General features: G+C 52.6%; 1 protein-coding gene across 3 annotated transcripts in view; it reads right to left on the bottom strand.

The window, feature by feature from the left end:
- GABRB3 (gamma-aminobutyric acid type A receptor subunit beta3) overlaps positions 1-9,121 on the bottom strand; it is a 36,250-nt gene extending 27,129 nt beyond the window's left edge. For 2 of the 3 annotated variants that reach the window (XM_080651768.1, XM_080651770.1), the window contains exons 1-3: positions 8,440-8,623; positions 8,232-8,323; positions 7,926-7,993 (exon numbers count right to left, since the gene is read on the bottom strand). In XM_080651768.1, the coding sequence (XP_080507894.1) occupies positions 7,926-7,993; positions 8,232-8,323; positions 8,440-8,519 (240 nt within the window). In that variant the 5' untranslated portion in view covers positions 8,520-8,623. Of the gene's footprint in view, positions 1-7,925; positions 7,994-8,231; positions 8,324-8,439; positions 8,624-8,977 lie in introns of those variants that run through there. The other variant, XM_080651769.1, reaches the window with a different exon arrangement.
- Between the last annotated feature and the right edge of the window lie 7,056 nt (positions 9,122-16,177).

The following is a 16,177-nucleotide window of genomic DNA, read 5'->3' as shown; positions in this document are numbered from 1 at the left end:
CCTCTGTTACTGCCTTTCCGGCCCACGGTTCTCCCCCAGGGACCTGTCGGCTTCACTGTAGTCCAGAGTGTATCATTAGTCTCCCAGTAGAGTGACTTCATTTTAATAATAACAACACAAAAGCTCTCGACCTTTGGCCTTCACAGCAGCTTCCAAATATCATTCAAACGGTCCTCTACTTGCATGGAGAGTACTCGGGTTCTCTGCCCAAGATGAACTCGTGAATAAGGGAGTCGGGGGGGGGGGGGGCGGGTCATGGAGTCCCACAGTGAGAAAATTCAGGCCCGGCCGGCGTGGCTCAGGGGGTTGAACATGGACCTACGAACCAGGAGGTCACGGTCTGATTCCCAGGCAGGACACGCGCCCGGGTTGAGGGTTCGATCCCCAGTGTGGGGCGTGCAGGAGGCATCTGATCCATGATTCTCTCTCGTCATTTGATGGTGCTCTCTCCCTCGCTCCCTTCCTCTCTGAAATCAATAAAAATATGCGTGTTTTTTTTTAAAGTAAGGTCCTCCGTGTGCGTGAGACCGAGTCTCACACCAACACAACCAGCCAGGCTCCACAGGACTGGAGAGAAGGCGTTCGTTCCGCACGGGGCGAGGCTTTCTGAATGAGGCGCGTATAAATAGCACAATCCCCGCGCTCTTCTCCACGCACGTTAGGCGGATCAGGGCCTCGCCGCTCAGTAATTGCATTTACTACCAAGATCAAGCGTGAAAATTCTCAGATATCTCACTTAGGAGATTAGATAGGCTGAATGGACATTTGAACTACTTTTGTAACACGCATTCCTTTTCCTTTTTTTAAACACACATTTCTTTTCCTTCTATAATGTTTTTAAAATTTAAACTTTGCCTAGTGTTAATCCTCACCCGAGGATATTTTTTTTCCCCGTTGATTTTGAGAGAGAGTGGCAGGGAGGGGGAGAGACGGAGAGAGAGAGAAACATGGATGTGAGAGAGACACATCCGTTGGTTGCCTCCAGCACGCGCCCCAACCACGGCCCGGGATCCAGCCTGCAACCCAGGTACAAGCCCTTGACCGGACTTGAACCCACAATCTTTCAGTCCGCAGGCCGATGCTCTAACCACTGAACCAAACTGGCTAGGGCTAAACTATGCTTCCTTTTAGAAATAAATACAGTTATCAGCTACATTGAAAATTATATCTGCCCTAACCGGTTTGGCTCAGTGGATAGAGCGTCGGCCGGCGGACTCAAGGGTCCCAGGTTCGATTCCAGTCAAGGGCATGTACCTTGGTTGTGGGCACATCCCCAGTGGGGGGTGTGCAGGAGGCAGCTGATCGGTGTTTCTCTCTCGTCGATGTTTCTAACTCTCTCTCCCTCTCCCTTCCTTTCTGTAAAAAAATCAATAAAATATATTTAAAAAAAAAGAAAAAATCATATCCAACAGAACTCAACAGAAACAAGCACGCTCCTAACTCTGTATAACTAGTATCAGATTCATGACATGGAAACTCCTATCTTCGACCCCCCAATTTTATTATCCAAAACATTCATTTATTACCTATGCTACGTACATTCAGACATAGCGTTATAGGTAGGTGCGTGCATCTTCAGGATTCTTGCGTTTTCATTTTGAAATCATTATAGATGTACAGAAATCTGTTTGTGAGAACAGCTCAGTGTGGCTCCGTGGTTGAGCGTCAACCCATGGACCAGGTGGTGGGGGTTCGATTCCCGGTCAGGGCACATGCCTGGGTTGCAAGCTCGATCCCCCAGATCATTGATGTTTCTCTCTCTCTCTCTCTCTCTCTCTCTCTCTCTCTCTCTCTCTCGCTCCCTCTCTCCCTTCCTCTCTGAAATCACTTTTTTTTTTAAATGGAGAAGAGGTCAACTTCTTCAACGGCCAAAATGGCAGCAGCCCGCTGGTGCTCATGCCCCCGAGCGACATCTCACCGCGCACCACGCCGTACCCTGGAAGATTCCAAACGGTCAGCAGGCCTCACCACGCAATGGCAGTGCCCGACTCGATGCCAAACGCGCTGGAGAAAGAAGGGCTCAGCTCCCACGGGAAGGAAGCAGAGGTAACACGGACGCCAGATGGTGCAAACCCAAATGCCGAGCCCACAGCACTTTCCTTGGGGAAAAGGTCGGGGAAGGTTTTTATATGTCAGTGAGCAGACTGGCACCAGACAAATACTTCACTTCCGTGGGCAACACACCACACGATCCCAAGCCCACCACAAGGGATCGTTCACAACGGGGACAAAGCGTGTGACATCCACCTGTTAAAGAGATGGAGCCATGCCTGGCCGGTGGGGCTCCGTGGTTGAGCGTCGACCCATGCACCAGGACGTCCCGGTTCGATTCCCGGTCAGGGCATGTGCCCGGGTTGGGGGCTCGATCCTCAGTTGCGGGGGTGTGCAGGAGGGAACCGATCCATGATTCTCTCTCTCATCATGGATGTTTCTCTCTCTCTCTGTCTCCCTTCCTCTCTGAAATCAAATGTGTGTGTGTGTGTGTGTGTGTGTGTGTGTTTTTAAAAAAAAGATGGAGCCACAAAAAGCTTCACAATCTCCCTGAGGGGAGATACAAAAGGCATTCTCTTTGCACGCTCCCTAAGGCTCCTTCTCATATTAAATACAAACCTCCCTCCGAACGGTGCTTCTTATGTAAGGTATTATTCCCATCCATCTTGGAGGTTCATCCTGGACTTCCTTACCCTCGGCCCCGTCTCGATGCACGATCATAGGTTATGCACAAAAACGAACGGGCCCGTCCGTGAGAACAATGTGCTCCGTAACCGGCCCCACCCCCACCCCCACCCTCCCGAGTGGCAGCCACCTGGCACCCAGTGCCAGCACACTCCCCGCCCGGGCCTTACGCGGCAGCACCTTACCCAGCCCTAACTGGGTCAGAGAAACACTTTCTTCCTTTCTGCTGAGTCATCCCCCGGCTCACTTAGTAATAATAAGAGCGTTCGCACATTTCCAACCCTTAACACGCTAATGAGGATTCATAATGCAAGCTCTGAAGTGGGCCCGCCCTGCCTCTTGGGAAGAAACCCGTGGAGGGTGGCTTTCTAACACGTGTCGGTGTGGCCGTGGGTGTGCGTGTGTGTGCGTGTGTGTGTGTGTGTGTCCCCGTCTTCCTCGTGGTTTCCTCTGTATGTAGATCTCTCTTTGGAATCAGTTCTGTGGGCATGCCACAGGCTCTGGGAAGTCGGGGATGGAAATGCTGAGTGAGTGTACGCGCCTTGCCTGGGGCTAGATGTTCCCATAGATTTGGGAAGAGAACCCGAAAGTGGCTATGCCGGCGGGCGCTTTTTGGAACACTCCCCGGCCGCCAGGTGGCTCGGTGGTTGAGCATCGACCTAGGAACCAGGAGGTCATGGTTCGGTTTCCTGGTCAGGGCACATGCCTGGGTTGCGGGCGATCTCGATCCACGGAAGGGGAGGTACAGGAGGCAGCCTATCCATGTTTCGCTCTCACATCAATGTTTCTCTCTCTCTTCCCCCCCCCCCCCGTGTGTGTGTCTCTAAAATCCATTTTAAAAAGGTGGGGAAAAGGAAAATTTGAAAGATGGGGAACAACAAAAACGCAGACTCTCTCCATTACCCATGAAACAAGTCACAGTGCGTAAGAATGTTACATGTTCAAGGACTGGAATCCCCCCTTCGATTATTTCTACAAAACACCGACATGTGTGATGATACCTACGTGTAGAAGAAGCGGAATTGTGTCTGTGGGTTTATGGGCAGCTGGAGGTGCTCTCTGGGGTCACTGGCAGCAGGTGAAGATTTCGCTTTGCAATCATTTAGAAAGGGGCAGTATGACTATTAGCGACATCCAGGAGTCGTTCTTATAAGCCACCCCATCCAACGCTCACGCACAGGCACATACGTGTCCCACCTTGAGATACACACGTTTTACACATACCTATTTCATACAGTAATGAACCTTTACTTATGTCACTTAAATATATGTCTGGAAAAATATTTTTATAGGTTTTTATAAAATATATAAAAATATATCTAAAACCCTGGGAAGGAAGATGTCAAGGAAGGCCCTTCCTGGATGGTTGTGACCCTTAATGTCCTCGTAAATGTCTCTCTTCTACCTCGTCGCCCTCACTCCTCTAAGTTTACATTTTGGCCAAAATATTCCTCTTAAACCACAGCTCAAATCATGTCAATCATGTACTTAAAGACACACACACACACACACACACACACACACACACACACATTTACGGGTTCCTCATTTCTTGAAAATTAGCATCTGCGACGCTGGGCACGGCCGAAAAGGGCCTAGGAGAACAGGGGTTGGTCCTACACTTTCATTTCCTCTTTTCCAATCGCCTCCACCATCTCCTATCCAGCCATCCCTACATTGGCCATTTTCTTCCCTAACCCAGAACATCTTCCTCCAGCTGCACCAGGCACACTTCTATTGCCCCACTCACCCAACTGAAATAGAACTTTTACGTGTATTTTTATTGATTTCAGAGAGGAAGGGAGAAGGGAGAGAGAGAGAAAAAAAAAAAAACATCAATGATGACATGGCTGCCTGCTGCACGCCCCCAACACTGGGGACCGAGCCCGCAACCCAGGCATGTGCCCTGACCGGAAATCGAACCTTCACTTCCTGGTTCATAGGGCGGCGCTCAACCACTGAGCCACGCTGGCCCGGCTGGTCCTTTCTTGCGCTCCTACTTCCGGTGGCAACCATCTGGCATCTCTCCTCTGACACCTACAACACCCTGAATGCAAGGCCACGTCTTACTGAGTTTCGTAACCTAACGACATTGAGTTGTCTGGGACTAGAAAGGTGGTGAAGGGAGCGCGTACATAGAATTCATCTTGTTTTTATACAAGATGACCAAGCGATGGTTCTGATCTCAGACTCATCTCTTCTCTGTTCTTCCCTTATAAACGTAGAAGAAAAAAAGAGAGGCACGCACCATCCCGAGAGGCCGGCACCATCGCGAGAAGCTGGCACCAGCGCTAGAGGCAACCCGTGTCTCGAGAGGCAGCCCGTATCGCGAGAGGTAGGTACACCATCGCTAGGGGCGGGCAGTATCGCGAGAATTTGGCATCATCGCGAGCGAGCAGTCAGTATCGCGAGAGGCAGGCACCATGGCGAGAGGCCGGCACCATGGCGGGAGAGACAACGAGACTCTCAACAGGTAGGCCCCCCCAAAATGGGTCTCCCTAAAATCGGCAGGACTCGGAATCAGAGGCAGAGGCACCTAATCCCACTAGTCATCGCCTAGGAGACGCCTGCCCAACCCTCCCTGATAGACGGGCGCCTACTACCCGCTGGTGCCCCCCCCCCCCCCGTCATGCACCCAGCACCCTCTGGGGCAGAGGCAGCCCTGCGGTTAGAAAAATCTTTATTTGATTAAGATAAAAATAGGCCCCCACAAAAATAATAAAATCAACAGACACATTAAAGACACCACTCATAAAATACAAGAAACGTATCATAAAAGGTCCATGATCCCAGCCATGCTCAGAAGCAAATATGTCAAGGAAAACCCCATTTTTCTAGCATTATCATGGGAACCGGTGGAAGGTATTTCAAATGCCTGTCCGTCCCACCTGACCAATGAATGACCTTTGATCTCCAACCCTAACAATCCCCAGTTTTTGTTTATACTACATGTCTGGTTCCAGCGCCCCAGAAATTACCATCATGAGAACACACACACAGAGCATACATGCGATTGTATGCCCGTACCGGTCCTGCGTACCTATGAACTTGGGGACATGCCCTCCAAGGAAAGAGTGTTCAGTAGAATGGGCTTGGGGCTTCAACTGGCCTTTCTGGGATTGGACCCCGAGAAAATGGAGGCACCTCAATTCATAAGCCAGGAACGAGGCCACCGTTGGTGATGCGCTTGCCAAAGGTAGCAGGCATCCACGTTGAGGCCACCACAACTACGTAACTCCAGTTTAAAAATTAAGTTCGAGCCCAAACCGGTCTGGCTCAGTGGATAAGAGCGTCGGCCTGCGGACTGAAGGGTCCCGGGTTTGATTCCGGTCAAGGGCATGTACCTTGGTTGTGGGCACATCCCCAGTGGGAGGTGTGCAGGAGGCAGCTGATTGATGTTTCTAGCTCTCTATCCCTCTCCCTTCCTCTCTGTAAAATATCAATAAAATATATTTAAAAAAAAAATTAAGTTCGAGGGAAAAATGGTCCATGGGTCTGGGACAACACAATACCGTGTGGAGTTCTTACTGCACCACGTCGATATGTTTTCGTCTTATAGGCATCCAATTTGACACAACAATCCACTAAATATTCAATTAACTTCCATTAAAAAATTGTCTTCTCTCAAGACTGTGAAGTCCCCCATTAAGAAAACCACAGATTACAGAGTAGATCCTAAATATAATACTTGTGTGGGGGGGTTTTTTTTTCTCTAGACCATAAACTATAGTTTTTGGACAATTATTTTTACAAAATCACAAAAAATGTGAACTATACATGATGTTAATTTTTAATGTAATGTATGTAAAGTCATATTCCTTCTATTTCTTCCCAGCACTTTTATTGTTATAATGCCTTTTATAGAAATGGCTGAGGTGAGTGCAAGGTAAATTTTTTTTTTTTTTACATCACACATTGTCATTTAAAATATTTAGGTTCAGCGTGAAAATTTGACAAAAAAAAAAAAAACAACAACACAAATAGTTCGGCGGGGGCCAAAGATTTCTTCCTACGGAACCCACAATGGTCTCTCGGTGTAAACAGACGCCGCTACGCACGCTGAATCCTCGCTTCCGTGTGTTTCCACACGTCTGCGTGTCTGTGATTGATGGATTGCAAAGTTTCTCGAAACACTGTCCACAGAGTACCTGCCTCAGAACAATCAGGAAGCATCACTTTTCAATGCAGAGACCGCAAGCTTCCCCCCCCCTCCCACCTCCCCGCTGGACCGGAACCACCGGCGCGTGAGCGCCTGGGAGCCTGCATTTGAGAACGCGTGTGCCCACGTGACTGGGGCACACCAAGCCAGGAACCTATCGCGTCCGTCGGAATCCACGTCATGAGCTCCATATGTGGCCGCAAGAAAAGTTGCCAAGCGATCGCTCCCCAAAGGGCACCGTTTCCCAAGGCTCATTCCTACCAAAGTGTCCACTCAACAGAAAACGCTTTCCAAATGGCACGCGCTGCAGTTCCACGAGCTGATGAAAGGGTTTCTTTGGCTCCGCGGTTCTGCCCTGTGGTCCCGAGCCAAAGCCTTAACAACCACCCACCCCACCCCACCCCGCACCGTCGCATCTCGGGACGGGGACCCCCGCCTCCCACGGGGTCGGGACAGGGAGCCCCCTCCGCGTTCACAGCCCTTTCCGTGACAAGCAAGGGAGCCTGGCCTCCCTTCTCAGAACAGCCCGGCCCTTCAGCACCTCTGACAGCGCCTGGCCCAGCTGGGCGCGCGGTTTCCCAGCCCCTGAGCCGGCCCTGCAGAAAGGCCGCCGACACCGGGGAAACTGAGGCACCCCGGCATCCACAGACCGCCGCCCTGGTCCTCGCCAGCTGCCTGCACCACTTCCCAAAAGGACACCAAAGGAACCCGGAAGACAGCTCGCCCAGCATCCGAGCCACCCCCACGGCTCTCGCCTGCTTCCCGGCTCCCCGGCGCCTGTTGCTAAGGAGGCGGCCTGGGAACCGGGAACCCAGGGCAGGAGGAGCCGGCAGCAGCTCGGCGGGGCCAGCCGAGCGCTAGGCCAGCCGGGGACCCCTTCCTTCCGCGGGGAGGCTGCACCCTCCGCGCCGCTGCGATGCCCACGACGCCCCCCGGGCGGGCGGAGGTAGCTGCACGCGCAGGAGGCCGGCGCCTCGGAGCCGGGAGGCTGGGCCCCGGCAGAGGAGGCCTCAGGCCCGGTCCTGTGGACGCCCTGGGCCCGGACGGCGGTGCAGGGTCTCGGGGCAGCCCCCGGAAGGCGGGCACTCACCATGTTGACTTCGGACACCATGTCTATGCTGGCGATGTCGATGTTCATCCCCACGCAGACCGGGGGCCCTGCGGGAAGCGCACGACAGGGGGATCAGCCGGGCTCGGGCCTGGGAGTGTGGGGGGCTCCGAGGAGGCAGGGGGAGGGGGGCTCCCCGAGGAGGGGGCGCAGGAGAAGTGTCCCCCACCCCACCCCCACCCCTCGCCACGGCTCGGAGGAAGCGGACCCCGCCTCCCTCGTCCACCCAGGCCGCCGGTGCCTCGGGGCGCGCTTCCCGCAGCGGCCGGCCGTGCACACCCCGCTTACCCCCGAAGTCGGGTCTCAGGCGGATGTCGTAGCCTTTCAGCAGCTTGTCCACCGTCTCCTTCACGAAGGACATGTTCCCCGGGTCGTTCACGCTGCGGGGGAGAGGGGAGAAGGGGGCCCGGGGAGCGGGGTCAGGCGGCGGCTCGCGCGCCAACGCTCCGGGCGCAGGGCCCGCTTCCCGGCCGGCCGTGCAGCCACCCGACCCTACCTCTGCGCGCAGCACACCACCGCCACCAGCACCGGGGCCGAGAAGAAGCGGAAAAGCCTTCCTCCCGCAAAGCCCCACATCCCTCCGCCGCGCCCCGGCACGGGGGAGGGGGCGCCCCGCCGCCGTCGCGACCCGCAGCCGGGGCTGCTCCTGCTGCTGCCGCCGCCGCCGCGCTGGCCCGGAGCGGAGGAGGGCGCAGGGGGAGGGGAGCACCGAGGGGAGGAGCGCGGGAGCGAAGGGAGGAGGAGGAGGAGGCAGGGCTGGCCGAGGCGGAGCCGGCCGCCCCGTGTGCCCGGCCCTCTCGGCGCTCGGGCGGCCTAGGCCCTGGGAGCCGGCAAAGGGAGGAGGCGCGCAGGGACCACGACCCGCCTCCCCCGGGCCGACCCGCTCACGAAGACACCCCCCCACCCCGTTCAGCTGCGGTGCAGAGACGGCCCCTGGGTGCAGCCCGGGGGGGTGCCGGTGCCCGCGGGACCGCGCGCCGGGGCGTCTCCGGACCGGACCGAGCCGCCTGCGCCCTGGGGTGGCCCTGCCTCACCTGAGGGGCTCGGAGCCGCGCGTTCCCAGGGCCCAGCAGAGCCAGAGGGGCAGCAGGAGGTCCAGGGACCCGGAGCACATGGCGCAGCGCTGCTCCGGCCTTGCGGGCTGGGATCCGGGATCCGCTCTCCCCCACCGCCACGGAGGAGTCGGCGCCGGAGCGGGGATCCCCGCCCCTGCCCCCACCCACGGGCTTTCCCGCCCTCCTCGTCCTCCAGCCCCCAGCATGGCGGCCCCGTTAATTATATATGCCCACTAAGACCATCTTATTAAAAAAAAAATCCGTTCCTTCATCGGTTCCCCTCACCCCGACCATTTCAGGGGATCCTGCCCCACCCCCACCCTGTGCTCACATGTGTGCACTTACATGCGTGGCAAAGGGGGTCTGGTTACGCGCAATGTGTAGTCAGGAAGTTGGGGTCCTGTCAGATATGGGGTCCTCCAGGCGGTCATGTCAGCTTTGGGAAAAGAAAATGCCCTTTCTACCCCGGCCTGGAGCTGTCCGTGGTGTTTAAGTCAAACAAGGGACCTTGTTTTCTTTTTTTTAAATATGCTTTTTTTAAAATTGATCTTGAGAGAGAGAGTAAGGGTGAGGGATAGAGAGAACCGTCAATGAGAGAGACACATCCTCTATCGGCTGCCTCCTCACACTCCACACGGGGTGGAGCCCACAGCCCTGGCTCCCGGGCCCAGCAGCTGGGCCAGGGACCCCATTTTCTCTGGGACCAGCCCCCACCCTTTGGTTCTCATTAGGAGACCACGGGCACCATGGCCCAATAGCAGACCGATGTCCACGACATCCACCTGACCCGTGTGAACCCCGTGTGCCTAAGGTGTCTTCTCTCCCACGGCCCTGGGTTCTAGTCTTCTTCCCCCCCCCCTCCCAACCCCCAATATATTATTATTGCTTTCAGAGAGGAAGGGAGAGGGGGAGAAACATCCATGATGAGGGAGGGTCATTGACCCGCTGCCTCCTGCACGCCCCTCACTAGGGATCTTGAGCCTATAACCCAGGCCTGTGCGCGGACCGGGCGTCAAACCCTGACCTCCTGGTTCATGGGCTGATGCTCAACCACTGAGCCACGGCGGGCAGTTCTATTTTTCTTTAGTGTGCCTCTGACTTCTCACAGTGAGGGCGGTGGTCGCACAGTCCTGCCTGTGGTCAACCCAACACCAGCCACAGATCACGGTCACTTCATGCTCAACGGATGTCCCGGGGCCATCTCGGGCCTCAGTGAATGGTGAATAATAGATAACGACGCCTCTGTATTGACCTCTTTTCTTTATAGAGCTTGAGGTGTGTGTGTGTGTGTGTGTGTGTGTTTTCCTATTGTGCCGACTCTATAGAGGTAAATATCTAAATCGGGACCCTTCTTCGCCAGCTGGCACGGTTCTACGCATTAATTTTAAATATCATTGCCCTTTTAAAAAAATCAGCAATTGTATTTTTGGAACAGAAAAAATGTGACCACAGAACCTGAAGGGTTGGGGTGTGAAGATAGTAAGAGATAAATACGGCTCTCTGATGATTTTTTTTTTTTTCTGGAAAAGTCTATTGACAACTCCTTTGGATTCTGTGTCCTGTTGGTGCACAATGGAATTATCCAGAAAACGAGGTCTGTATTTATCACACCTTCCCATCCACACGCGTGTTTCTATTTCTCCTACGTGTACACGTGCCTCTTGTAGGGAAACAGTCTGCAGGGGACGCCGGCCATTCAAAGAAAGCACTGCAAAACCACATCACACATGCTGTGATTATCCACCCGGCACCCCCTCAAATCTAAGCTCCGACCAGTCAGGCTCTTGGTCTTATTTATTTCATTTTTAAAAAATATTTTTATTGATTTCAGAGGGGAAGGGAGAGGGAAAGAGAGAAATAGAAACATCCATGATGAGAGAGAACCATGGATCGGCTGCCCTCCTGCAGGCCCCACCCTGGGGATCGAGCCCGGGACCTCCTGGTCACAACACTCAACCCCTGAGCCACTCTGGCCGGCCTTAAGGTTCTGTAAAAATCACAATCCGTTGGAGGTATAACGCACGAAGGAGCACGTGAGATGTGTAATTAGATGAGTCTGGGCAAACGTATGAGCCAGTATACATGTCTCCTCTCCCCAGATGCCCTCACGCCTTGCACCTACATGCCGTTCTCAGTTCCAGACAAGCACTGGCCGAGGTCCCGTCGCCGTAGACTTGCTGCCTGTTCTAGCCTGGCCTGTGAATGGAACGATGCGTTACATATCAGCTTATGTCTGGCTTCCTTCCTTCAGTACAGGAGTGAGGAATGTCCAGCCCACGGACCATACAAGGCCCATGAAATCGTTTGGTCTGGCCCTGCTCAGGCATTAGGGGTGAGTTCATTATTCTTATTTTTTAATGTATTTTTTATTGTTGGTAGCATTGCAGCGATCGCCCCTTTAGGGGTGAGTTCATTAAACGTTTGTCCGAATCGAGCAGGCTGATGTTTCAGTTGGTCATTTTGTATGCCCCCCTCACCCCCCGAATGATGTCGTGAATATTTAAATGGCCAGTCGCAGGAAAAGAAGTCCCCCACTCCTGCCTGCTTTCACGCGATGCTGCTGATCCCCAGGCACACTGCTGGTGCAGATTGATGGCTGGCTTCCTCTGCCGGCTGTGTGGGGGTCCGCCTGCAACCCTCCCGAGATTGGCCTGTCTCCGCATCTGTTGCTGGACCTGTCTGGTTTTGGCCTGTTAGGAATAAAAACTCACGTACAGGTCTTTGGATGGACAGATGGTCTCATTTCTCTTGGGTAAAAAAAAAAAAAAAACCACAAAACAAAACCTGGGAGTCGAACGGCTGAGTCATATGGCAGGTGAATGTACAACTTCATAGGGAACTGCCCACAGATTTTCAATTTCCAAAATATTGAAGGATTTTTCATTTCCCCAGAAACGCATGGGAATTGTAGCTGCTCCATACCCTCTTCATCCATCTCATTTTTCCTGATGACGTGTAAGGATATAAATATATTTCATTTACGTATTGGCCACTCATATCTTTTTTCTGTTTTTAAACCCTCACCAGAGAATATGTTTTTCATTGATGAGAGAGAGAGAGAGAGAGAGAAAGAGAGAGAGAGAGAGAGAGAGAGAGAGAGGCAGTGAGAGGGCTAGAGAAACATCAACCCACTCACCCCGTCTGGGGATTGAACCTGCAGCCTGGGTATGTGCCTGACCACCAGGAATCCAATTTGTAACCCTTCAGTGCATGGGACAATGCTCTCACCCCTGAGACACACTGGCCAGGGCTCATATCTTCTTTTCAGATAGATAAGATTTTTTTGTTGTTATTGATAACCCTCACCCGAGGATATTCTTTTCGTTTAGAGAGAGTGGAAAGGAGGGAGTGAGGGAGAGAGAGAGACAACCACATTAAGAGAGAGAAACATCGGTCAGTTGCCCCCTGCACACGCCCCAATCGGGGCCAAGGATAGAACCTGCAACCGAGATACATGCTCTTGACCGGGAATTGAACCCAAGACCCTCAGTGTGCAGGCCGGCACTCTAACCACTGAGCCCCACAGGCCAGGGTATCCTCCTGTTTTATTATTTACTAGTGGTCCGTTGCACGAAATTCATGCACGGGGCGGGGGGGGGGGTTGTCCCTCAGCCCAGTCTGCACCCTCTCCAATCTGGGACCCCTTGGGGGATGTCCAACTGCATCCCTCTCATAATCCAGAACAGCTGTCTCCTAACCACTCACCTGCCTCCCTGCCTGATTGCCCCTAACCACTCTGCCTGCCAGCCTGCTCTCCCCCAACTGGCCCCCCCCACCAGCCTGATCACCCCCAACTACCCTCCCCTCCTGGCCTGATCGCCCCTAACCACCTCTGCCTCAGCCCGCCACCATGGCTTTGTCCTTGGAAGGTCTCCCGGTCTAATTAGCATATTACCCTTTTATTGGTATAGATGGTTCCCAGCCTTCATCTCTAAGTAACCAGTCTGCCGTTCACTGCTAAATCCCACTTGGTGTTTAATGCAACAACCTTAGCACAGCCCGGTCCCACCCCCAAACTCCCTGCCTTGTTTCTTATATTTTTACTTTCCTGTGTTCCAGATACCGCAGCAGATTGTGATTGCTATAAATGCACGTCAAGGAGTGTTTTTAAAAGGAAATAATTCCTTCGTAGTTACCTATTTACTTGCTGTTTCTAGCATTGCTTCTTTTTCAAGGTTCTATCTGACATCCTTCTCCTCTGAGCTAAAGGACTTCCTAGGACATTCAGGCTCATGACAAATTCTTGTTGCGTTTCTTTTTTCTTCTTAAACGTGTTTTTATTGATTTTAGAGAGATTGAGGGAGAGAGAGAGAGAGAGAGAGAAACATCAGTGAGAGAGTAACATTGATCTTGCTGCCTCCTGCACGCCCCACACTGGGGGTCGAGCCCACAACCCTGGCATGTGCCCTGACCGGGATTCAAACCGGTGACCTCTCGGTTCCTGGACCGACGCTCAACCCCTGAGCCACACCGGCCGGGCAAAGGGATAGTCTTTTGCTTAAAGTCTTTTCATGCAAATGAGTGTCCACGGGGCTTCCCGGCGGATGGATGGCTGGTGCTCTCTCGTTGATATCACAGGGTGCCCAAGACGTGGAGCTGAGCCCAGAGGCCTAAAAACAGCACCGTCTCCATGTGCATGTTCTTTGCCTCTCCTCTGCCACTTGTTAAGCAGCTCACACGTTGTTGTTCGATGTGGCGTTGCTTCAATCAATCACTGGCCAGAGATCCCTCATCTGGGGACGAACTGAACTTGCTTCTCAGGAACCGAACCTGAGACAAGCGGGGAGAGAAGGCCTGCCATTGGTCACCTCTGGGGAAAGGGGAGGGGAGACTGTGACTGACGGGCAGCACGAAGGGAGGGTCTGAGGTCCGTCTGCTGTCCTGGTCCCCAGGCTGGCTGGCGGTTGCATGGCGGTGTTCACTCGTAAGGACTCACGCTTTCTCTTTAAGATGTATGTAAATTTATGGACAGGCATCTATATAAACGTTTCTCAAGGGGCACACTCTTCCATCCTACGATTCTGCCTCCAAGATGTTGTCCTGCCCTGGACAGTGTGGCTCAGTGGATAGAGCTTCGGCCTGTACACTGAAGGGGGTTGCTGGTTCCATTCTAGTCAGGGGCACGTACCTCAGTTGCTGGCTCGACCCCCGTGCGGGGGGCGAGGGGGCAACCAATGGATGTGTTTCTCTCACATCGAAGTTTCTCTCTGTCTCTCCCCCTCCCTTCCACTCTCTCTAAAAATTAATGGGAAAATGTCCTCGGGTGAGGATTAACAAAAAACAAAACAAACAAACAAATGAACAAGAAGTTTTTGTCCTAAGAAATTACCTGGATGAGTAAACAGAATTATATGCACACAATAGATAAGAAACTAAAATGACATTTTAAGACTAAAGCATTACTTCTACCCAAATTCCTGAACGACTGTCGTTCAAGTGACAGTTCCTAGAATCTGGATATGTGGAAATAAGGAAGGAACAGAGAGAGAGAGGGAAGGAGAGAGGGAGGGAGGGAGGGAGGAAACAGCCCTTCACACAGAACAGCTTTAAACATTCACAAGCAAAGGGCCCAGACGAGGTCTGAGCCGGTGGTTTGGTTTGGGCACCGGGGGTGGTTGCGTCTAGAGAAGTTTTCACTCTGACGTCGGGTTTTGCAGCGGAATTTATAAAGATAAACATGGTTTTTATCAGATAATTCGTTTCCATTAAATCTGTCTTCAAAAGATTTGCTGCAAAAATTGGTTCTCGGAACCTGTTTCTTTCCATAAGAATATCAGCTGGAGATAATTTTATACACATAAAATTATGAGATAGGAATTTTTCCTCCAGGGGAGGAAAAAAAAAAAAGCCATCTTTAAAAAAAAAAAAGCAATCTAACAGCATGATGATGAGAGTAAGTAATATATATATATATATATATATATATGTATTTTTTTTTTCTAACTCCGCCGCTAAATAGCTGTGTGGTCCTGGGCAAGCCTAATCTTTCTGGGCAATCTTCTCAAATATGCAACATAATGATGTGAAGTTTGAAATTGCTCCGAGTGTTAAAACACTTCATTTTCAACTTGGATGCACTTCCTTTTAGAATCAGGCGTCCTATCAGAATTCAAGAAACAATTTTATCTGAAATCATAGCAAAACTGCAGAAGGTAAATTAAGGGGGTGCTAGGCATCATTGTTATTATTTCATTTTCGTCTGCTGCACCCCGGTTGTAGCGGATGGCCCCCCCTGAACACAAAGCAGATAGGGCAAGGGGAGGCGGAAGCTCGCAGGACTGCGGGGGGCCGGTGGGGGGGGGGGCTATAATGCTCGCATCCCTCAGCCTTTCAGGGCTGCGTGGAGGCATCACGGACTCACCCGGCTTCGTAAATGGTGTAAAGCGTTCTGTGTTCTTTGACCGCATTCCTGGAAGGTAAAAATAAAGGGAGGGGAAGAGGTAAGCTTCCAGTTCGTTGCTGAAATCTGAAATGTCTTCTACGAGCATGTTTTCATACCGTGTCTATTTGGTAGGAGATAGCCCCACTTGTGTTTTTTTGTGAAATTCAAGAAATAATATAATTTAAAAATTTTTTTATTTTATTTATGGATGTTTGAGAGAGAGACAGAGAGAGACAGAGATACATGGAGGTGAGAGAGACACATCTATTGGCTGCCTCTCACACACGCAACCCGACCAGGACCGGGAACTGAACCTGCGACCCTTCATTGCATGGACCGGTGCGCGCTAACCATTGAGCCACCGGCCAGGGCCCCCTCTTGCCCAATCTTTACCCTGAACTTGATTCTCCCCAAACGCAAAATTACCCACAGTTCCGGGAGCACACGTGACTTTATAGGAGTGGGCCCTGGACCTAGTGCATTCTCTCCCCCCCCCCCCCCCGGCCCCTTCAACCTGTTGCCAAGCTTGTGGGGACCCTGTTTTTCATGGTGCAGCCACCTCCATCACCCCTACCCACAAGGACACAGCCTCCCTGCCCTCCCCAGTCCCCCGTCGCGGATGGGGACAGGGTCGGGGGCTCCAATGCACATGGTCAGTCTATTGCCTGGCGTCCCCAAGTTCGGCCGCTTTAGGCTTTGACCCCGCAAACAAAATTCCTGTTGAGCCTGGCCCAACAGCACTGGGGTTCTGTGGGACTGGGGTGCCCCCTGCTGCCTTCCACGCTCTCTTCTCTGCT

This window comes from Plecotus auritus (assembly GCF_963455305.1).
Source record: "Plecotus auritus genome assembly, chromosome: 15".
NCBI lineage: Eukaryota > Metazoa > Chordata > Mammalia > Chiroptera > Vespertilionidae > Plecotus > Plecotus auritus.
The sequence above is the reverse complement of the archived record's forward strand: the minus strand, read 5'-3'. Positions and strand labels throughout refer to the sequence as shown.